The sequence below is a fragment of the Typha latifolia genome, chromosome 13 (assembly GCF_019914945.1).
Source record: "Typha latifolia isolate L0001 chromosome 13, TyphaL0001v2, whole genome shotgun sequence".
Lineage (NCBI taxonomy): Eukaryota > Viridiplantae > Streptophyta > Magnoliopsida > Poales > Typhaceae > Typha > Typha latifolia.
This window is the reverse complement of record NC_133098.1, coordinates 2814138-2836867: the sequence shown is the minus strand read 5'-3', so window position 1 is coordinate 2836867 and position 22730 is coordinate 2814138. Positions and strand designations below refer to the sequence as shown.

The following is a 22730-nucleotide window of genomic DNA, read 5'->3' as shown; positions in this document are numbered from 1 at the left end:
AAAATATATAATAAATGTAAAGTAGAGGGTGTTACTTACAAAAAGAATAATAGGTATTAGGTAGGTCGATCGAGTTGGGCGGCGCCACTTTATGCGGTCCGTGTGATTTCCATATCCCAAACCCACTCGAGTCTGTCCCCCTCCAAACCCTAACCCTCGGTGGGCACGTGCTTCTGTCTGGATTCTCACGTGAGTGAGCTAGTGAAGAAGAAAGAAAAATAGAGAGTAAAAAAGTGTTAAGAAAATAAAATATATTTTAAATGGAAATAAAAACACAAAGAAAACGAAGTCAACGGGAAGTCAATGGAGGTTTTGACCCGACAAAAGATGGGTATAATAATCTTTTTGCAAAATGAGCCTGTTTTTAATAGTGAGAAAAATAGGTGAGTTAGCATATAGGTTCAATAATTAATAATCACCCAGTTTTAAAAAAAATTAATTACTTTTGTACATAAACTCGTACGTAAACCCTTTCTATACTTACAAACTTTTTTATCAACTACATCTCCTAATTTTTTTTTTTTCATTATTTATGGAGCTTAGTTTAAAAATATATTAAAGTGATAATTAAAAATAATACTGATAAGTTATTATCTATTCATTTCAGAAAGTTGGTGAAATATTTTTGGGAATGACAATTTTTCTCATCACACATAGAAGAGTCAATAATTTATTAAAGATCCAATTATGGGCTCATAATTAAATATATCAGTAAACCATGCATATTAATATGTAGATAGATAGGTAGCTCAACTGTTTTGAGTCTAGTGTATACTGTTGGATTGTACTAGGCCTTGTATCTATTGACACTTTTTTTATGTAGCACTAAGATGACATGACATGAATGACATGCTTTCCCTCGGGAGTTGGAGCCTTCTGATCATGTGGTCCTTTTTCTTTTTTCCTTTTTTCTTATGGATATTATCCTAGAAATTAATTAACTCAATATTAATCAATTCTAGGGCTTATGTAGTGTGGCATAGTCTCAAGCTACTGCTTCAAATAGCTTATAATTTATATATATATATATATATATATATATAGTTTATGATTATAGACCGGATAAAGTGTTAACTTTCACCTTAACAGTAGACACTGTATGCCAGTCATATTTTGTAAGACTAATTATAATTTTAATATACTTAAAGTTTATGTATTTAACTATTGATTTTAACTATTGATTTTTAACCGAAATTAATGGTGTAATGACCAAACTATCTCCTACTAATCAAACAAACTATTCTCACAATTAAGTTAGACCACATTCATGTATGGATAGTTAAGTGACATTTTCATGTCCACATTAAATAATTGACTAACAATTGTAACTTGGTCTGAATGACAAAGTTTAAAGTACATAGAGTTAAGTCAAAATTTAAGATAAAGCAAATGAAGATAAAATATAATTTACTTTATATCCTCGCTGCTACAGCTAGAAGCACATAAATTTGCTCATTTGCATGAGATAAGTTTTGAACTCAAAATATAGATGATTACGATCGAGCTAGGCTTATATATAAAATCTTGACTTTTATATTCAAACCTAATGATTGAAAACTAACTAATAGTTAATAAGTATTATAACAATCAGATTGAATTTAATGCTTTAGTTTCATATATTTATTAGTTCAACCCAAGCCAGTTGAGCTCTGAATGAATGAGCTTGACTTTTAGATAGCTTAATGTTCAGTTCTTACATCAAATCCTAGCTTGCCCGTGTTCAGCTCTTACATCAATCATCCACTAGCGCTATAATGCCAAAGAGAGTCTTGAAAATGAGCATAAAAGTGCTTAAATCTAGTGCATCTCAATGTTCACAGTACTGATGAGGAAATGAGCATCAATACAAAGAACAAAAGATGAAGATATATCCACGAATTAGAACTTTGGCTTTGACAACAGTTGATCACCATGGTCCATAACAAGGAGAAAGTTCTTACTGGTTTCCTCTAAAGTTAGCCAGCCTAACAACTCTGCGAGTACTTTGCTTCATCTAAAAACTATGATTTGCTTTAAAAGTTTTTTGTTTTTTTCTTTTTCCTGGGACAACTATTTGCTTTAAAAGTTGAAAAGCACCTTTGCAAAAGCTTCTTTTCCACATCATCCTACAGCCTATTCCAATTGTAATTACCATCTGTTAGGGGGGAAAAAGAAAGAGCTTAACACCAACAGTAGTAAATGCATAACTTATGAAAAGTAGATAGATATGTATCTTAGTTAATTAAATTCGTACAGTGGCAAAAGAGAAGTGGAGAAATAGAAAACAAAACGAGTATCTTGCATTTTGGGCTAATATTAGATACGGCATCATGAAGTCATGGGATGAGTTATTGCCGGCAAAACTCTTTTCAGTAGTTGCATGCATGTCTTGAGATCCTTTTTCAATTCCATAAATCTAATAAACAAACAAGTTAAAATATATGCGAAGATACACGCATGAAGGACAAAGCTTACTAATTAGAATAATCAAAGTGAACGACGGCTTTCTCTTATCACATCACTTTCTAAGGTGACATGGGTCCCCTTTCTACATGTTAGATAAAATGCCAAGACTTTAAATTAAATTTAATTGCCTCCTAGGGTTCGACAAGAAAACTAGATATCTATTTCTTATCAATGGAATATAGATAATTAAAGAGACTTATATTATAGAAGTATTTTTAAATTTAAATTTCAGCGACATCAGTTTAATAAAGATATCATTAAGTTTTTTGTTTTCTAATTTTGTTTATGTCTAATCTCTTAAATGAAGATATTTTTCTCCCTTACAAAAAAAGGTTGCTCTTCTAAAAATTAATGATATGAGGATTATAAGGAAAGTTGGAAGAAAGAAATAAAGAAGGAAGAAAATAAAACGAGAGGAAAATAGTAAAAAAGAAAAGGAGAAAAAAAAAAGTTGCATCATTTCTTTTTATATTTACTATCAGCAGGTGGGAAATAAATTCTTTAAAATGAACTTGCCAATCACTAGAGATTTTGAACAAACTTATAGTAAACAAAGACACCAACATAGATAGAATCACAAAATTATCCAACAAATTAGACTCTTATTTTTTGTATGCCTATTAAAATATTATTGCTAGCCAGATGCCACAAATGTATGTAATAAACCACCAAAGTATACTTGTACATATGCTACCAATTCTTGGACTAAAAAGTTGTCTTGATCTCACATGACTCTCACCCCCACTCCTTCCATTAATTAATGAGCTTCCCTAATAAACTACCCAAATGAATTGGTCAAGGTGTGATACTTATTATTGTCTGGAAAGCAAGGCCCAAAAGAAGCCTCCTTTGGTCTTAAGTTAATGATCCTCTAAGCCAGTGGCATGAGGTGGAAGAATAATGGCATGGGTCCTCACTTTCCTTTTAGCACCCAGTAGCCACCAAACTGGTATACTCTTCCATCCTATGGCTCTTTCTCGGAAAGGAATTCTATTATATTATGTTCACCAGAAAGTGAAAGACATACAAATATATTACTTTTGAACCCTCCATTATTCTATAAAGGATGTTTCTCTACTTGTACAAAGTACCAAAACTTGCCTAAAATAATTATGAAATCTACTTCTTACATTCAATTTTAAACAAATTGATGCTATTTAAAGTGTTAATTGGTGGGTATTTACATGGTTAGGGTTTACTTTTATGTTACACTTTTTTTCTATAAAAAAAAAAAAAAACTTTACATGCAATTGCTACATATCTCTTCAAACAAGAATCAGATTCTACGGGCATTGATGACATAAGAGAAGAATAAAGAGTTGCTGTTGAGGAGGAGGTTTAAATAGATTCTGCTTTTGTCCAAAGCTTTGTTGGTATAATTTGTTTGATGCAAAGGAGAACTGTGAGTGTGTTTGTATCTCAAGTCTTCCTCAATAAAATAAAGTGGTGCTAAATAGGAAATGAAACCATAAAATTTTGTGAAAACTCATTAACAAGGTAATGAAATATTATCAAATTGAAGTAATGAAATATTATTTACACCTAGACCTAATAAACTATTTGCTATTTTCATATAGACCTTTTTTTGTTTATATTTTAATTTTATTGACTACCTAATATCTCTCTTCTTCTCGATAGTGTTAATAAAAATATTATTATTTTAAAAAACTAGAAGCTCTAAGATTTTGGAGTGCCTAAAATTGATCATATATGTGACAATCCCTTGACATATTGTTTAACGAAAAAGACCAAATGGATAACTAACAAAAAAAATACACTTATAAAGTTTTTAATATAAGAATTAGAATAGTCTAATGCACCAAGAAAAATAAGTGAGAGTTCTAATATAAAAATTGATAATACTTCACGCAATCTAGCCGTAATTAACTAACTCTCTATTTATATCATCCAGTTAAATATGGATTCTTTTCCTGATTTTTTATTATTTATATTACTAATTGAAGTACTATCAATAACTAGTCTCGATCTTCTATCCCATCATGCACATGACCTACTTAGCTGTGGAAGAGACAGCCAACATCGTCGCAATCATTTCTTAAACTAATCTATTGTAGCAATCCAACAAAGAAACGACAAGTACGTACGAGAGGAGGAATAGAGGGTATACTCACCATCAGCAGTAGTGATGGGATCCAAAAATTATTCTCATAAAACGCTTAAATGTTTCCTTACTCTAGAAGAACAATAAGTACATGAAGTGATCTTAGTCCTACTAATTACTTAGAATAAATAATTTATCCTCTTAGATTTCCACATAAAAATCATTTCACCTTCTTTATTTATAGCTAATATAAAATATAAAAATATTGCTAACAGAATATTTAAGAATCCCAAAATATCTTTATTATTTTTGTTAAAAGATAGTAATATATCCGAGGGAATTTTTGTTTGAATGATGTTCTTTTCTTCTTATTTTACAATTGAGTAGAGGCGGGATCAATTCATTCTTAATTTAAATGTGATGCTAGAGGGAGTATTTCAGTCCATAAAATTTAGGAATGTGGGAGAATACAGTCGAGTCAGTCAACTGTTTTTAGGAACAAAGGTATTGACACCATTAGTTCGATTTCACATTGGTCATGAATAAAATGTGTTTGAAGAGATGCAAAATAAAGTAGATGTGGTCAAAGTGTATTACATATACATGTATATATACATGTACGATGCGATGCTCCCGTATGATGTATAATTATATATATATATATACTTAGTACTGGAGAGAAAAAGAGAGAGGGCGTGCAGTTTGGACAAGGCTGCATTAATGCATGCAATTTACGGATCAAATGGGAGTCGTCATGAAATTATGAGAGCCTTTATTTTTCTCTGTAGGGATGTTTTCTCTTCTGTCTCAATCACATTGTTCAGTGCTTGTCTCAGTTTTCATGTTACCTCCCTTCTCTCTCTCCCTCTCTCTCTCTCTCTCTCTCCCTCTCTCTCTCTCTCTCTCAAAAGTATTCATCACTATCATTTTTCTGTGAGCACTAGAAATTTGCAATGTTAATTGTCTGTTAGTAGAGATTAAATTTTTTAGGGGAAAAATATTATCCTAGCTGTAGAGGTCCTCTATAAAATTTATCTTTTTCTCTTCTTAGACTTAAGAGAGCCATTTATTACAACTCCTCCCTCCCTCCCTCCCCCATACCACACTCATAAAATCTTAAAGAGAGAAGCTCTTGCAATTGCATAACTTCAACTTGCTAGATAGCTGACCTTGCTATTCGCCTGCAAGAGGGTTTTAAAACAATCCCCTTGGATAGATAGATAGAAGAGTAGAAGAGCTTTTCCCTTCCATCTCTAGCTGTCTTTCTTCCTATTCTATTCGATTCTATTCTCTCTCTCTCTCTCTCTCTCTCTCTCTCTCTCCCCCCCTTCTTCCCTTCATGAACAACTTTCTCCATGACCCATGACTACTTTATGATGCATAGATTCACATAAAGCAAAGGGCAAACATAGGCTAGCTAGTTTCCATCAAGCTTAATTAGCCACTCATGTTAAGCTCCTCCTCTCCCTCCCCACCCCCGCCTCCGCCTCCGCCGCTACCCCATCTTGGCAGCGGCACCGACATCTCCACCAAGAAGAAAAGAAGGCCGGCCGGCACTCCAGGTACCGACAGAAACTCACCAACTTCTCTAGAACCTTAAGTTGTGTCATCTTGACGAACGAAGAAGAAATATCCGGATATCTTTATTTATGTGTGATTTTTCTTTTGTTCTTTTAAATTAGACCCCGACGCGGAGGTGGTGTCGCTCTCGCCGCGCACCCTGCTGGAGTCCGACCGGTACGTGTGCGAGATCTGTAACCAGGGGTTCCAGCGCGATCAGAACCTCCAGATGCACCGGCGACGGCACAAGGTGCCGTGGAAGCTCCTGAAGCGCGAGCCGTCGGACGCCCGGAAGCGCGTGTTCGTCTGCCCCGAGCCCTCCTGCCTCCACCACGACCCCTGCCACGCCCTCGGCGACCTCGTAGGCATCAAGAAGCACTTCCGCCGCAAGCACTCCGACCGCCGGCAGTGGGTCTGCGCCAAGTGCTCCAAGGCCTACGCCGTCCAGTCCGACTACAAGGCCCATCTCAAGACCTGCGGCACCCGCGGCCACTCCTGCGACTGCGGCCGGGTCTTCTCCAGGTGATTAATTTTAATCTTACTTTTAGTTCCCAACCCTCTTCGTAGGGTCTTCTTTGCAAAATTTCGGACACGCAGAGCAACCTGCCAATCCCCCAGCATTGACACAATTCCCTATGCCACTGCCGTGTGGGTAGCTTGCATATTTGTTTCTGATTCCCACTCCACATTTATGTGCGTGAATCCAAAGGGCACTAACTCTCATGCTTCTGTCATCCGTAAATGATTAGATTTTTCAACACTTCCACAGGGTGGAGAGCTTCATAGAGCACCAGGACGCATGCAAGCTCGATTGCCTGTCAAGGACCCATACACCCACACCAAACTGGCATACTACCACTACTAATACTACTACTACAACTGCTACGACCCTATCAATGTTGTTGAATCCAAGCCATAATCCTCACAAACGCGATCACAATCTTGAGCTACAGCTCTTACCACCATCAAACGCCATCTCCACAGCCGCCGCTCCCTCTTCGACGACGGCCGACGACACCCGTCTCGCAAATTTGCACCTCGCCATTGGACTCGGCGCCGGTGATCACGAACGAGCCGCAGTGGCCGAGAAGGCGATGGCCGACGAGGCGAGGCAGAAGGCCAAGAGGCAGATGGAATTAGCCGAGCAAGAGTTTGCCAATGCGAAGAGAGTTCGGCACAAGGCGCAGGCCGAGCTCAGTAGAGCTCTCGCCTTGAGAGACCATGCAGTGAAGCAGATCAATGAAGGGTTGCTGCAGATTACTTGCTATGCTTGCAAGCAGCGGTTCTTGGCGAGAACGGCGATGGCCGCGTCCGACGAGAATTCCTTCGCCGCCAGTTACATGTCGTCGGCGGTGACGGAGGGAGAGGTGGGGAATGATGATGGATACAATCAAGGGAGGATCTCCACTATGTAGCTATCGATATTTCCTTTTGAGCTTCACTTCTTTTTTTGGTCTCAAAAGCAACTAGTGTTTTGATCTTTTGCTATATGGATGGTGTAATTAGGTGTTTGATAGTTTCTTGAAGGATTTATTGTGGCATGAAAAATGAAATCATGTGCTTCTTTGTTTCAATTCTATATTTCTTTTTTTAAGAAAAGGAGGGGTGATGATCTTTTGTAGCCTTCTTTTTTTAATGCGACCAATGAATAGGATGATGACTATGGAGATCTCACTCTAAGTAATAGTTATATCATTCAATTTAAATCAAAGCGACATCTATTTGAGTAGCTTCACACTTAATTACAGATATTTTGATTATGTTCCCATCTATTTTTATCCTTAATCACCTAATATCCAATCCTTCCAAATTGTCTCAGATTTATGATCTAGTACAGAGAGGTAGAGATTTTGTACAGTATGATACTAGTTTGAGCATATGTTGGTTTGTGAAAACTAGTCCAAGTACCTGAAGTATCTTTAACTGCACTTGTGCTCAAATTTGGACCACAAAAGCACTATCAAGTAGTCCAAAGACATCACATGACATGCACCAAATTAGGTGAAAGGAAGCAATTCAACAGTATATATTCATACAGTTTAATTTTACTTATAAGATAAGGAGTAGTTCACTATTATCTCATTGATTTCCCTCTAATAGGACAATACTATAAGGATATATATATATATATATACGGGATTCAATGGGACAGAGTGAATTTTTCTCTTTTTTTCCTTTTTTCTTATTGGATTGGGATGCAACCCGTCTTCATGCTGGTGCCGAACTCTCTTATAGTTTATACTCAAGAAACTGCACATCGTTAGCTTTCTTGAATCTGCAGCCCAGTCACTCACTTGCTTCAAGATTCTCAAACTTCGTATGTATATTAGTCTATTTCTTACCATGTTGCAAACAGTAAAGAAAAGGACAAGTTGGAATGAATTGCTCTTACACCAGAAGTTATTGCGTTCTTTTAATAAATGCAACTCTTGGGATCTCAGGAACAGACTGACAAAGAAAGTAAATAGAACTTATATATAGAGAGAGACATTGAGAGAAGTGGTCAAGCGTGGTTATATTAAACAAAACATGAAGGAGGAGAGAGAGAAGCAGAGAGGAGATGATCGGTTGTGAGTCGGAGTTGCTAACACAGGGATTCCCGCCGCTAAGAAGACCAGTAGGCAGAGAGGGACGGCCATGGTGCAGGTGCAAATAAATCCAGCAGAGGAGAGGAAGGAAGGAGTCCTAAGAGGAGCTGATGAAGTTGCAACCCCAAGAGGGATGCAGTAGAGAAAGACTTGGAGGCCATGCACGTCGGAGAGGTCCCCCGGCGGGCCCAAGCAAACAGAGGGCCCTAATCTGGTCAACTTCAGCAGTAGTGATCTTTTTAATCCAACCTCAGGGTGACGACTTCCCTAAGGAGAGTAGAATGTTTGAAGGGAGGAGCGAAAGAAATTGGAGAGAGCGATGTCCCCAGCCCACTCCAGGAGAAGTCCAGGGAATCAGGCGTGTGTCAAAGATAATTATTACTCATCAAAGAAGAAACTTTCTGCTGCACAACATTGAAACCAATCTAAATCACATATCTGGACAAGAAAACATACACAAATCAACAATTAAAAGCTCAGTCCATTGTTCCAAGGTTTAAGAATCAAATGCAATACAAACACCAGTAGAGTATAAATCCTCGAGTTGAACATCAACTTTCCTTGTGCATTCAAGAAGTCCAATCAGAAGTTTGCTTCTTTCATGAATGGTCAATTGATCAGCATCAACTACGTGGGATTGGAACAATATAACTCTGTAGACTAAAGAGATTCGGACATTAGTTAGACGAACTGTTAGATGAGAGAAAAAGTATTCACTGGAAAGCAACTCGGTATAATTTACAGGTCATACACCAATTTCAATTTCTCGAAACTGAATTGCGTAGTTACTTCTCCGACAGGAGCCCTACCATCATTTGAACAGATATTGCTCCAAGCTGTCATAGAGAAGAATTATACAAACAAGGTTGACGATGGAGGAAAAAGGAAAAGCATATCAAACCATGCTCTACACTGGGTATTTGCAGAATCCTAAACAATCTTAAGCAAATTATTTTGAATCCAGGACTCAAATCTCCCATATATGAGTCCACAATTTAATTAACATGATCTTATTCTAAATAAGACTCCAAATAAATGAAGATAATAGAATATATACAATAGAGAAGAATATAGCAAAAGATACCAACAAAAGAAAGTAACCTGTAGACCAGCATATAGATATTGGTGTATCTATCTGCGACCAGCTTAGTTCACTTATGCTCAGGCTTACATACAGGTCAATCAAACAAATGTTAAAACACAGCGAGTAATGGCAACTTAAGAAACTCAATGCAGAGATTGAACACAGAGTAGATGACAACTTCTAGCTTGTAAAGCAAGTTCCCTAACAAGAGTGAACTTAGGCGAGACCAGACTTGCATTTAAGTGTAAAAAACATGGACCATCAGTTAGTCTGCCTCAATTAACAATCTGAAACTTCATCTGATATCTAAGAATTTATGCCTTGTTAATACTTAATAGCATCACTAGTATAGAATAAGCAATTAGAAACAAAATAAGAACTAAACTTGCTGCCTAACAATACTCTCATTTTCTACTTGACTCAATAGATTACATATTCTTCAATGGAAGAAAATAAATCTAACTTCCCTAAATTATCAAAAGAATGCCATTTAATGCCGATAAAGAGTTAATCAAGAGAAAAATGCTAGAAGTACTAAAAACACTGGCAAGGTAGACTGAGCATGGCCACAAAGAATGGTCATAATAATCTGATCTCAAGAAAGAGAACAGCAGGTATCAGAGTATAAAGCAAATGACTCTCTCAATCCAGAAAAGCTACATAAAGATCTCAGGAGCTGATCGAATCTACCTGCTACTCACTGGTTAATATCAGAAGTTACATAACCTGCAAAACATACAAAAAAGTTCGTCACTTTTTCTTTTTAACATACACCGGGAGAAAGGGTGACTTCTAGAATCCAACCTGGAGGACCCTCTATCTGCTTCAATATCCAGTTGGTTACCTTAAATTTGAAAGGCTTCTATTCATCACCAGTGCTTTCACTCTACTAATACAAATGTTGAGTAATGAAATTGACAAAGAAACAAAGAATATTACTAGGACATGAATGTCAACTTACATAATGCAGTATAGGAAATCACAGATGGTACAATTGAGTAACACAAAACAAAAATAGTATGTTGATAATAGGATTTGACTGCAAAGGTTGCCATTATCTCGCATTAGTAAGTTTGTATACCTGAAGAGGGAGAAAATTAGATACTGTCGAGCTTGAACCAGTAAAAAGATGTAAGTTTACCCTACAAATGTTGAGACCAAAATAAACAAAACGTGTTACTGGCTTACTGCTGTCACTACTACCGTACTAAAGTGACATTGAACTAAATGAAGTCACCCAAAAATTGGAATAATGTCAAATGTATTCAACTTTCACATAATAAAGTATCGAAGTCAACATAATAATTTTAAAAGAAAGACAAGCATTAGTTGAACAGTGATTTAGATTAGATAATTTTCTTCCTCTTACAACTAGAAGCCGCAGAAATAGAAAGAGAAAGAAGAAAGACCATTGCCTCCATCAAAGTCAAAATTAAGAAGCAAGTAATTGCTGACGAAACAACATCAAGGCTATATACAAAGGAAGATCAGACCAGACCCCAAGTCCTAGTTAACATAGTAAGCATCCTCACTTTTACCTGATTGTCACAAACTTATTTGTTCCATGCTTAGCCCAATAAGTCTTCAAGTCAATTGGGTTACTAAGGTTATACCCTTCCCCTGCGAGCTTCTCCAATACCTTCTTAAATGCACCTAGGCTCATCTTCCGCCCAGCAATGCGTGCTCCCCGCCGCTTTGTGCTCATTGGGAGAGGATACACAGAAATGCCAGTAGTACAACAGGCAGATTGCCATCCTCCAACGCCCCAACGATAGCAATTCTGGGGAGTGCCCGTGCACGAGCACACCGGAGTCGGGATACCCGATATGTCCAAATCAATACCATTGATAACCATATCTGTGCTCTTCCTCCCATTCTTTCCCCGTGAAACTGCCCGGTTGCTGTTTTCATCTCTCAATAGAGGAATCTTCTTCGGCTTCTTTGGTTTTGATGCCTTCTCGGCTCGAGCCTGAGACTTCTTCAATGGCCCATTTTTTCTGCTTTGCGGCTCATCCTTTGGCGGGTCCTTGTCACGGTTGGGAATTTCCGGCGTGTGCTGCATCATTGGGAACAGGTGGTCTCCATGGGCATTGGGCAAGATTGTGTAATTGTGGTTCACAGGCAACATATGGATCATCTTGCTCTCCCTATGGTTCATCCAACCATTCCTCATGAACTCCATTGGAATAGGCGGCTCAGCGACAGAGCAGCTGGGGTGGAGATACTCTCCATTGGAGAGAAACTGCTTCGTGTCGCGCTCCGCCGCCGATGACATGAGCTGCAGCCCCAGATTACTCTTCATGGGTTGGTCATAGTACGCCCAATTCCGCATGCCAAAACCCCCACTATCCTCCATAAAGGCAGAAGTAGGCTAAACAAGTAAACAACCAATAGCTATCCCCAAAGGGAACCTCAGGGAAAGAAAAAAAAAAAAAAAAGACTCTTTTACCAAATCTAGTCGACCAAATCTACCACATTGTTCCCTCCAGGCCAAACCTAGAAAACCCATTACAGGCAAAGATCCAAAACTTAAAAAAATCGAAGCAAATCAACTAAATAATGATAACATACCCGAAAAGGTTGCATTTTGACAACAAAAAGAAAACCCTAGTCTCAAATCATCTTAAAAAAAATTGAGAAGAGGGTGTGAAATAGGATCAAGACAACGAGATTTTATTCTTTTAAGAACTGTATGTCAATAAAGATACCAAAAAAACAAAAGCAATGATAAAAGGAGTACTTACTTTGGAAGAGCTGTTTCTAGGTCTCTTTGCCGACGTTTGATGCAGAAAGAAAGAGAGACGATCGAAGAAAAAAGAAGCTAAAAAGGACGGATTACTTCTGTATATATAGTGGGGAGACGTTGTTAAATTTAGAGGTATAAAATGATTTAATTTACTATCTCAAATATATTTATCCTTTTCCAGACTCATTGGTTTTATAGAGATGAATAGAAACTTAGAAAGAAACAAAATTGTCTAGTAGACTTGTTCTTATCCATTGCTTCTAATTTGGGGTGTCGTTTACACTTAGATTATCAAATTATTTGTCTATTTTTTATAATAAAAATTTTATATATATTTTTAACACTTTGACCTTCTCTTTTGATATTGACCATTTTAACATATTATTTTTCTAAGAGCACTTAAAATTAACATCTAATATTTTTTTTAACTAAAAGCAAACAGACAAAAAACTAGAAGTCAAAAATTAAAAATTATTTTATTATTTTTAGAATTCTTATGGCATGTTTACCATCATTAGTATACTTTTTATTTCATTTCTCTAACTATGTTCCAATTGAACAAATGTTGGGTTTAATCATAGACGATTATATGAGAAAATCCATCATAAACTCACCAGGGCTTCTTCTTTTTTCTTTTTGTTTAAACTTCAAAACATTTCAACATCATTAGCCAATTACTTAATGATCCAAAGATGGTGATTCCTTGCTCAAATTGCACTTAACTTTGGGAGCATCTAATGACAGAGCTTCAAAATGTAGTGATGATTAGATTAATAGCGACCCTCGTTGTCGCTTCGTATCAAGTTAAAGAACCAGATTCTTCACATGATCATTATGTTACTTGGTAGAGTGATGAAGCTAATAGTTGAGGTGACTTGGAAATATCATATAAGATTTAAGTGGCCTAAGAGGAAGATTCCACTATCATATGTTTGTACTGCAGTTTCAAAGCAGATTAAAAAAAAAAGAGAGTAGATATTTGAAAGAAAAACTCACTTTTTATTTATTTATAATAAGGTTAGCTTCATTCAGCTAAGGCCCCTCGCACATTGGAAGAGGGTGAGGCATCTTATAAATGGAGATTATGCATGCTCTACATGCTTTATATGGATGCTATCAAAATTAAAGCATTAGGGCATTGTTTGCTTTTGAGTTTAAAGACCGAACTGATTAAGGGGCTCCTAACCTAGTTCAATAAGTAAATGTTTTTTTTTAAATATTTAATTAAGTTTATTTTTTAAAAAAAATTAATACTAAGAAATAAGACTAACTAATCGAGTTCGCAGCCGAAGAAAGTAGTATTTCATTGGTTTCTACTCAGCTTCCAACAAAAATGTCTTGATCCTTAGCATCGTCGGCAACCGCCACAGTACCTTCCAACCAGACAGTTGCTATGTTGCAGGAGGAAGAAAGAACCTATGAACAGACTTAGTACAAGCCCTCGATCCATGTATCAAAGGTGGTGGCATCACCCAGTGAGAAAGACATGACATCAAAAGTGATCTTGAGATGAAGACCTTTCTTGATGAGTCTCTCTCTCTCTGCTCTAAGTAGCACCATCATCCTAGAGGTCGGGCACCGTAAGCCAATCATCTATGGGTGACTCTATTCAGATATATTTTTAATTCTCCTATATCAAGATTTGCTGACCTTCGTATCGAGGATTTATAATATTCATTTATTTTTATTATAGATGTTCGTGAGCTTGTCATCATGTAATACCAGTGTCAGTTCTGTAAAATATATAATTTTTGACAGCCAATTAGGGGCCCTCTAAATCATCTGTCCGTAAAACTTTGTGCAGCCCAAAATATAGAGGATCCGTGCCCTTATATAGAGTACCACATCCGCCACTCAATGTGTATTAAATGAAACAAGTGGCCTCCAAGATGTGGGCTATCAGGTTAGGGTTAAGGGTGGTCGACAGAGCTAGCAAACTGAGGCCATCAAAATTTTGAAGAGGGTAGAGCAAAGCTCATGGCGTATCAGGAACTTGGCGTCTTGACTCAGCTTGAGTGAGCAATTTTTGGAAATTAGGTTCGTACATGTATGGAGGGAATGCAATGTTTTAAATGGCTGGACAACGGTTAGGGTTAGCGCGCCCTTCGGTTATTGTAGTTGTGACCCACCCTCCCAAGAATTTTGTAACCTTATTTCTAACGATGCGTTGAACGCAGGGGTAGTTCAGTAATATATAGCCGAATATAGCCCTCTTGGCTTCAAAAAAAAAAAAAATTTAAATAGAAACAACAGGTATATATACGTTGCATGTCAGCCCTCGGAAATACTCCACGCGCTATCGTACACCAGCGGGCCCCACGAGATCAAGTGTTCTCGAAGTGCTTAGGTGGCCGATTCAATTCGAGCACTAATTGAAGAGGATTTAATTTACAACTCATCAGATTGATGCAGTGTGGATTAGAATTATTTGACTCAAAGGTATTAGGAATCCCCCTATTAAATGCCAATGCCAGACAGATAGGTTGGACTTGCTCATAAATTATCCAAACTAATTATGAACAGATTTGTACCAAATATGCTCTTCAAACATTTTTATGAAATAAAGTTGTAGATTAATCAAAATAGCATTGCTAATTAGTCTAATTTTTTTTGACAGAACACCCTATATTTCGACGGTTTTATTTAGGAGATAAAAAAACCGGAAAGAAGGGTTGAATTACAAAATCGGTAAAATGTAGGGTGTTATCGAAACCATTAGGGCATCAAAATCAACACTATAAATGCTATCATTTAATAAAACCAAATCACACATTTATTAGGAAGAGAGGGTTTCCATCCAACCTCTCACCCTCTCCTCTCAATGCATTTATGCATCCTTTTCTCTCCCTCTCTCTCTCTCTCTCTTTATCTCTCTCAATCTCTTACTACTTGTCCACATGCACCAAGCCCAAATCTCAGTTGTTTTAATTCCATGTACCTTGAAATTTGCTCAACATTTTTCTTTTCTTCTTCTTCTTGCCTTTTTGTTCTTACTCTTTTGCCAATTAATTAAGGAGTGGTTTGTGTTTACTGTGCCTGCTGTCATATTATTTCCAAGGTCAAGATCCAATATCCAGAGCATGACTAGCTGGTACTAGTTGTTGTTAGAAAAGAATTCACTGCCAATGGTGTTGATAAACTTGGATGTTTTCTCTTTTTCTTAGGATAAAATTATGGGAAATAATATTGATGGAGCAAAACTGGCTATGTATGAAGAACTCTTTTCTAAATGATAAAAATATCCTCTAATGATTTAGTGGAGTAGAATCTAAAAATAGAGTAAGATTACAATAGTTATTTTACAAGAGATGGATAAAATCAGTTAGACGATAAACCTAGGGCACTCACTCCCCCACTAATAGTTATAGTAACTATTTATTGTATCAAGAATAATTGACTCATTGTTAGATCGATGAAAACCCTAAAATATTTTAATTATATATTTAAAAATATTGTCTTTTTCCTAATAGAGAACCGTTAAACGTTTAGTCTCATATTGGAACGAGAGAAAAAAAAACCTAATAATTTAGGTTTTTTAGTTGAGTTGGATTCTAAAGTTAATTTATGTCAAATATTATTTCACTTGACTAGAACTCCGCTAGCTTATCTTTCGAATAGTAGTATCATAGCTTAATCCTAGATTACTTTGAAGCAGTTTGGTATGACTAATTTGATGGCTCTAACAGACATATGAGCTTTTGGGGGATGAGTCATGGTAACATGATAGTTGAAGAGTCAAGACTCTGATACTAATATGCTACTAAAAGATAAATTAGCTCTAAAGCTTAGTTAAAAATAATAGATTAGATTCAAAGAAGAGTCACTGATATTGAGTTTACATATGAGGGAGGGAGGGGGTGGTGGCTGATGAATATCTGATATGAAGGTTTAGTGAAAGTGAAAGAATCTATATACACTCTTAGGCTGTCATCTAATAGCTTAAGTTTTTGAATTGAATTGAGTTCTATAATTTGTGTTATATATCATGTGTCACTTGGACCATAACTCTCACAGTCTCCCAATTAGATAAATACTTTATCAAGAAGAAAAAAAAAGTTAGAAGGACGAGATGAAATATAACAAAAACTATTTTTTTTTGCTTTTGACGAGCCAAAAATAATGAAAATTACTCTAACAATGTCTAACTAGTGCTGAGTTAATTAAAACGGCTTATATTATATGAGTATTCATGCTATTCGAATCCTAACTATATTGGTAAAATGGAGTACCATTAAGCTCTCAATACTATGGGAAAACAGATCAATTTGGAGAAAGAAATTGTGAAGCCATTCAAATTTGAACATTAATAAATTCTTAATGGACAAAAACACATTAAAGGATGAAGAAAACATTGGGCCTATGCTTGGGCCTCTTACTCACTGTTCAACTTTGGATGATTCAGTGCAGTCAGGCTAAAGCTGAGCCCTTCCCTGTTCCAAGTGTCATTCTATTCCTAGATATTCCAATGTGATGAATGCCCCATAGATTAGATTAGAAACTTAGATTCATGGGGCCCTTATACTATAAATTCTTGGGCAAAAATAAGAGCAACAAGAGGATGGTGGCACCCATTGCCTCATTAATAATCACTTTGAGGTCAGAGTGTTCATCTAAATAGCCAAACCTAGAGAAATATGCATCTCTGTATATGAAAGTGGCAACTTAATCTAGCCCAATTGATTCATTAGGGGAAAAAGAGAAGTTGAAGGTGACTACTTACAAAAAGTTTTTGGACCACTCACCACTGGAATACTAAGGCTAGAAGGTTGCTTATATTTACAACTTTTAGTTTTTCTTTTCTTTTCTTTCTATTGAATTAAATGATGATGGTGTTATGAAGCTTAGAAATAATTAAAGTTCTTATCTTAGACAAGATTATTAAAGCTATTTTTAAGGCCAATCATCATGCATTAATTCTCTCTCAAAAGAGAGTGCCAAAGGAATAATTGATGAAAAGAAATATAACCTCGGCGTCATACGAAATAATTAATCTCCCTCTGTTCCTTTCGAACAGTACATTAATGATCCAACATCAGCTTCTTATCCAAGTACTAAAAAGATCAAATAATGACCAACTATTATTGAAATGCTGTCATAAAAGCATTAGGCATATATAACAAGCATCACTTTAATGTTCTTGCAATGTGCTCAAAAGAAAGCAGGGTCAAAGATATATATATATATATATATATATATATATATATATATATATATATATATATATATTTCTCATTAAATATCTTTTTGGCATAAATTGCTAAATGATTGGATTATATTTCTAAGAGGTAATTAGGTCTTTTCACATCCTCTTGTTACAATTTAGTATGGACACAAGGTGTTTAAGTGCGTAAATTTAAAGTACATAAGAGTAAATTAACACCGAACAGAAATATATGGAAATAAATTGTAATTTACCTTTTCTATGAAAATACCTCATAATAAATTGGCAATGTAAGTAGAAATTAGCCAACTAATGCCCTTCATTTAAGGCAAAGAGGGCCCCCATTCTTCAACACAGCTATGAATTTCCAGAGAGGAAAGCAACGTTTGTGAGCAGAGTATCCAGCTACTATTAGTAGCAGTAACCAAGAGCATAACTAATGCTACCAGAACGTCTTAGTCTTTGCTTGATTAAGGAGTTGGATACCAACCACCAAAAATAAATTGGATTTAATTTGCTCTGGCCCATCTCTTTCTCTCTCTCTTTAAACTACCACCAATGGAAGTTGAGAAGGCCCACCTCACAGTTGTTGACATCCATTGCTTCAAATATAGGGGCATCATCTCACTCACTCTTAGCTCATCAATGGTACAATGTTCAAACTATCATTCATGAATAGCACATTATTAATAAGGACTTCCAACTCTATGAGCAACCAATTAATACATGCATAAAGTCCATTATTCTTCTCTGACATAGAGAGGGGGGGATGGGGATGGGGATGGGTAGTTTGTTTGCAAATAAGATGAGCAAATGAAAACAACATAGGCTTCAACATTTTGGAACTATTTTCAATGCTGTTCATAAGTTAAATATTTAATGGACAGAAGTCAATACCCGAACCACTCATCCTTGCTGCATAAAGAGAGTAAAAATGGGAAAAGGGGGTGACGAGAAGAAAGGAAAGAGGCAAAAGCTAAAAGAAGAGAGGAAAGGATTTATGACAGCAAGGATAAGAGACAAGCATGGTGCGTTCTTGACTCCCTTCTTTAAAGGCTTCCTGAGATGTTAAATGTGACTTGACTGCTGTAAAAATCTTTGAACTTGTTATGAAGACTGGCATCAGCATTAGTAGTAGTAGCAGGCTCCCCAAGCCCCAGTTTCCAGCTCTTGATGAGAGCATTGAAGGCCCCAACCAACCCAAAGGAAACCCAATTAAACCTCCCCTCTTGAATGGCCACATCAAGAGCGCCCCCCCACCCCTCTGTGCCCCATCTGCTATTGTTGCAGCTAAGTAAAAGATGTAGAGGGAGGGAAGAAGAGGTGGGGAGAGCTCTGAAAGCTTCAGTTCGTCACCCGCTGGGGCAATTCAAGGCAGCCTTTATTTGCTGCACAGTGGTGCTAATGAGGTTATTGACCGTCGCCACTGACTCGACGTTCAGCTTCGATGATGGCAGGCTGCTTACGAGTATCTGGAACGCCACGGTGATCAGAGAACCCAATGAGCTGCCCATCGGATTCGAGCTCGTCGAGGCCCCACTACCCCCTCCTGATCTGCCGTCGGGCAGAATCGCAAAACCTGATGGGAGGAGCGAGATGTTGGAGGGATCCTCGCCGCTCATTACAATGTTGATGGCCGGGATGTCGATAGGAGCATACACAACTAGTGAGCCGGATGCATCAGTGCAGCTCTCTTGTAGTATTAGCATGCTGTTCTGGCTGGAGTTGAGTCCCTATATTTGTTGAACAATGCAACATTTTAGATAAGCTCAACATCCAATGTAATGATCAATGATTCACATGATAATACTTACTCGGAGGAGAGAAATGCAATTCCCTGGATGCGAACCATTTGTAATTCGCGCAACCTCTTGCACTGAGTTGCCACTTGAGAGAACATCCCACTGAGAGAAGAATGGAAGCATATTTTTACAAAACTTTGTACGTGTAGCAATAAAAGATTGAAGACTATGAATGATGAACATGAACAGATAAGTAACCTGAGATCGCATGTTCTCATCTCTGAAGAAAGTGAAGACTCTCTCGCATGATATAGGCAGCCATAGAGAGGTTGCGGCACTGAGAACGACGCCACTGGGCTGGCCAGGACCTGAGCTTCTATGAACTGTAACTCGCACACCAACATCGTTCAGTCCTGAGAGCGTCGTCCACCGGTGGACCTGGGATGAACTCAAACTAACGCAGAAGTTATTGACCATCCTCTGTGAAAGCTTCATCATGCTCCTCTTGCCTTCTGGTGAGGGAATCACTGGAGGCACGCAGACATAAACATAGTTAAGTGGAAGCTCCTAGCTCCAAATAGCAAGCACGTAGTCACTTAGAGATACCTCCTCCAAGATCCCTAGGGGAATTGCCAGCAGCCATTAGACACGCAAATCTTTCGCAAGTCCTCTGCAGGGTGGTCAGCCATCGGTGAGCTCCAAATGCTGTCCCGCTGTTAACAAGATCCCGGTAGAGTAGATGAACAGGAGCTTTCTCCTCGATTTCCATGTGTTCCACCCAAGTCACCTGCATCAAGAAATCCCATTTACTACCATTCAAATGGAAAATGGATATATTTCATAGGGAAAACAAGTGCATGCATCTATCAAAAACCTTGGAATAACCATTGGGCACATCTTGAATCAAGCAGCCAGAAGGAAGCCTTCGGGACCGGGAAGGAGTGCTGTATTGATTTTCTCGGGGTAAGTCTACCGAAACATCAGCGATAACCCATAAGCCTTGTTCGATTTGCTGACAGTAACGCAGGAAGCAGAACTCACGGGTTGGCACGACTGGTGAAAGAACATGCAGCTCTTCATACATCTGCGGTGAATTTGAATTAGAAATTTATTAATAAGATATCTCTTGGACGAAAGCAAAAAAATTATGTAATGAATTAAACTGCTACCAAAAGTAGTGATCCGCTCCTTCCTGCCATTCCAGCTGCAAGGACTTCAATTGTCCTAGTCTTGGAAATAATGCTGGGAAAAAACTCTAACCATTTGTTCTGCACCAAGTATGAGTCCATCTCATTCCAAATTCAATCTAGAGGAAGTTATAATCCAGATAACAATGAAGCAAAGCTTACCGAGTCCATGAACACATCAACCAATTGCACTGCATTGATAAACACCAGTCCAGAATCCCTTGAGACTTCGACACGGATATCAGGGCCCCGGAAGTGGTTCCCTGGCTTCCGAAAGATCCGATCATAGGTTTCGAGGCTGAGGACTTCCCTGCCATCACCACCAGGCTTCACCCATAGAGGTTCATCAGTTTGCACTAGCCTTATCACCTCATCCATTGCACTAGTGGCCATGTCCGCCATGATAGGCTTCTCCATTTCAGATACGGCTGTTGGGAATGGAAATGGTATAGCAGATGAACTCCCAGTAAGGAGATCAAGGTCAAGTGAAGGGCCAATCACCGGACTTCCGAGTCCCCCAACTGACAAATCTAACGAAGAAATGGGTACTGGCTGAACCGGAGGAAGTTGCGTAATCGGCCTTCCGAGATATTTTGATGTTAAGCTGGAAACTTGATCGAGCTGCATGGATATTGATCAAAAGTTACGAACTTTTCCCATTTTAAAAGAGATTTTGGCAACTTCGTCCCCTCCCTCTACCTCGGAAATTAAAATTTCTACTAAGATAGTGATCTGATAAAGACCGCTGGTATTGATTCTTTCTTCTCCTACTACTCATCATGGAGGTTACTACTTCTACAAGTTGGAGTGAACTACTATAATAAGATGCTGGCTAAAACAAACAAGATTCGAGCAGATAAATGATACCCACTTATATATATACACACACGATTGAAAAGGAAAAGCACTAGTGGGTACCTCTTCTTTCAATCTAGCGTTCTCCATTCTTAGCTTCTGCTCGTCGAAGTAGGAGTCCTCGGTGACCGGAGGGCCGCCGCAAGTGGGGCAGATGACATTCTTGAGCGCCTCCCTCATGGCGATATTCTCGCAGCGTATTTTATCGTTCTCCGCCCGGAGAGCGCAGTTGTCGGCCCTCTCGTGCTGGGCCTAATCACCATAGAGAGAAGACGGACAGAGAAAGATTAGTCACAAAGGACCTCCTTTTTTTGCTTTTGTCTCACTTCCGCAGACAGTGGTTTGATCCAATGGAGACAAGAGGGGGAAGAGAGAGAGAGAGAGAGAGAGAGAGAGAGAGAGAGAGAGAGAGAGAGAGAGAGAGATGTTACCTTCATCTGGGTCCTCCTATTCTGGAACCAGAACTTGATCTGCCGTGGCTCCAAAGCCAAATCCCTGCTCAGCTGCATCCTCTGCTTCTCGTCGGGATGCGGGCACTCCTTAAACATCCTATAGCATCACCCAAATTACCGAAGAAGAAAGAGAACAAAAAAGAAACCCACAAGGGTGAGAAAGAAGAGAAGGCCAAATAGCAAAAAAACAAAAGGAGCAGAGGAGGAGGAGGAGAAGAAAAAGGAGGAGGAGAAGGCAAAAGAGAGCAATGCCGTACGCTTCCAGTTGCTGTATCTGCCTCGGAGTGTGGCGGTGGTAGCGCTTTTTCTTCCTCTGGCCATCCGAGCCATCTTGGTCGTCGCCAAAATCCATCCTTCTCCCTTCCTCCAAGCTCCTCCCACCTAGAACACTCCTCCCTTACTCCACTAAACTAAGGAAACCAGCATATGGGTCTGTCTCCAATTGCTCCAAATCCCACTCTGGACCCCTCAAAACGCCTCCTTTCTTGCTCTCCTCGATTCGAACTCCAAAACGCAACCTCGTCTTGACCAGGGGAGGAGAAGGGAACGGAAGGGAAGGGAAGGGAAGGAAAGCGTAGGGAAGGGGTGCAAAGCACTACGCCAAATCCGGAAAACGGCGAGGCCTCGTTTGGAAATATCAGCCACAATCCGGGCGGATACACCCCCTATTAAGGCAAGAAATTTTCCTGCCCTGGTACTTGGAATTAATAGCTCTCTCTCTCTCTCTCTCTCTATACTTCCTATTCCTTTCTCTCCTCTTCGTAAGAGAGAACCAAGAGAGAGAAAGAGAGAGGGGAGTGGTAACCGATGCGTATTAAGAGCCGGTGATTTAAATCTTTTCTCTTCGT

The 22730-nt window shown here is 38.3% G+C and overlaps 3 protein-coding genes across 6 annotated transcripts; 1 reads left to right on the top strand and 2 right to left on the bottom strand.

The window, feature by feature from the left end:
- The first annotated feature begins 5258 nt into the window (after positions 1 to 5258).
- Positions 5259 to 7641, top strand: LOC140800445 (protein indeterminate-domain 14-like). Its single transcript, XM_073155245.1, has 3 exons — positions 5259 to 6069; positions 6190 to 6589; positions 6837 to 7641. Exons 1-3 carry the CDS (start codon positions 5955 to 5957, stop codon positions 7480 to 7482), a joined length of 1161 nt encoding a protein of 386 aa, XP_073011346.1. The 5' UTR covers positions 5259 to 5954; the 3' UTR covers positions 7483 to 7641.
- Positions 7642 to 11064: 3423 nt separating this feature from the next.
- On the bottom strand, positions 11065 to 12699 carry LOC140799576 (protein Barley B recombinant-like). Of its 4 annotated transcripts, XM_073153953.1 has the most exons (3): positions 12484 to 12650; positions 12189 to 12235; positions 11065 to 12084 (listed from the first exon to the last, which is right to left on the bottom strand). In XM_073153953.1, the coding sequence occupies exon 3, from the start codon at positions 12069 to 12071 to the stop codon at positions 11274 to 11276; it is 798 nt and encodes a 265-aa protein (XP_073010054.1). In that variant the 5' UTR covers positions 12072 to 12084; positions 12189 to 12235; positions 12484 to 12650; the 3' UTR covers positions 11065 to 11273. The 4 variants fall into 4 exon arrangements, with proteins under 4 accessions (XP_073010054.1, XP_073010052.1, XP_073010056.1 ...); XM_073153951.1 differs by having other exon boundaries at positions 11065 to 12235; positions 12484 to 12699; XM_073153955.1 differs by lacking the exon at positions 12189 to 12235 and having other exon boundaries at positions 12484 to 12699.
- Positions 12700 to 18483: 5784 nt separating this feature from the next.
- LOC140799503 (homeobox-leucine zipper protein ROC8-like) lies at positions 18484 to 22521 on the bottom strand. The gene is made up of 10 exons (XM_073153821.1): positions 22140 to 22521; positions 21862 to 21979; positions 21494 to 21682; positions 20738 to 21196; positions 20558 to 20656; positions 20263 to 20472; positions 19995 to 20175; positions 19647 to 19915; positions 19461 to 19550; positions 18484 to 19379 (listed from the first exon to the last, which is right to left on the bottom strand). Exons 1-10 carry the CDS (start codon positions 22232 to 22234, stop codon positions 18999 to 19001), a joined length of 2091 nt encoding a protein of 696 aa, XP_073009922.1. The 5' UTR covers positions 22235 to 22521; the 3' UTR covers positions 18484 to 18998.
- Between the last annotated feature and the right edge of the window lie 209 nt (positions 22522 to 22730).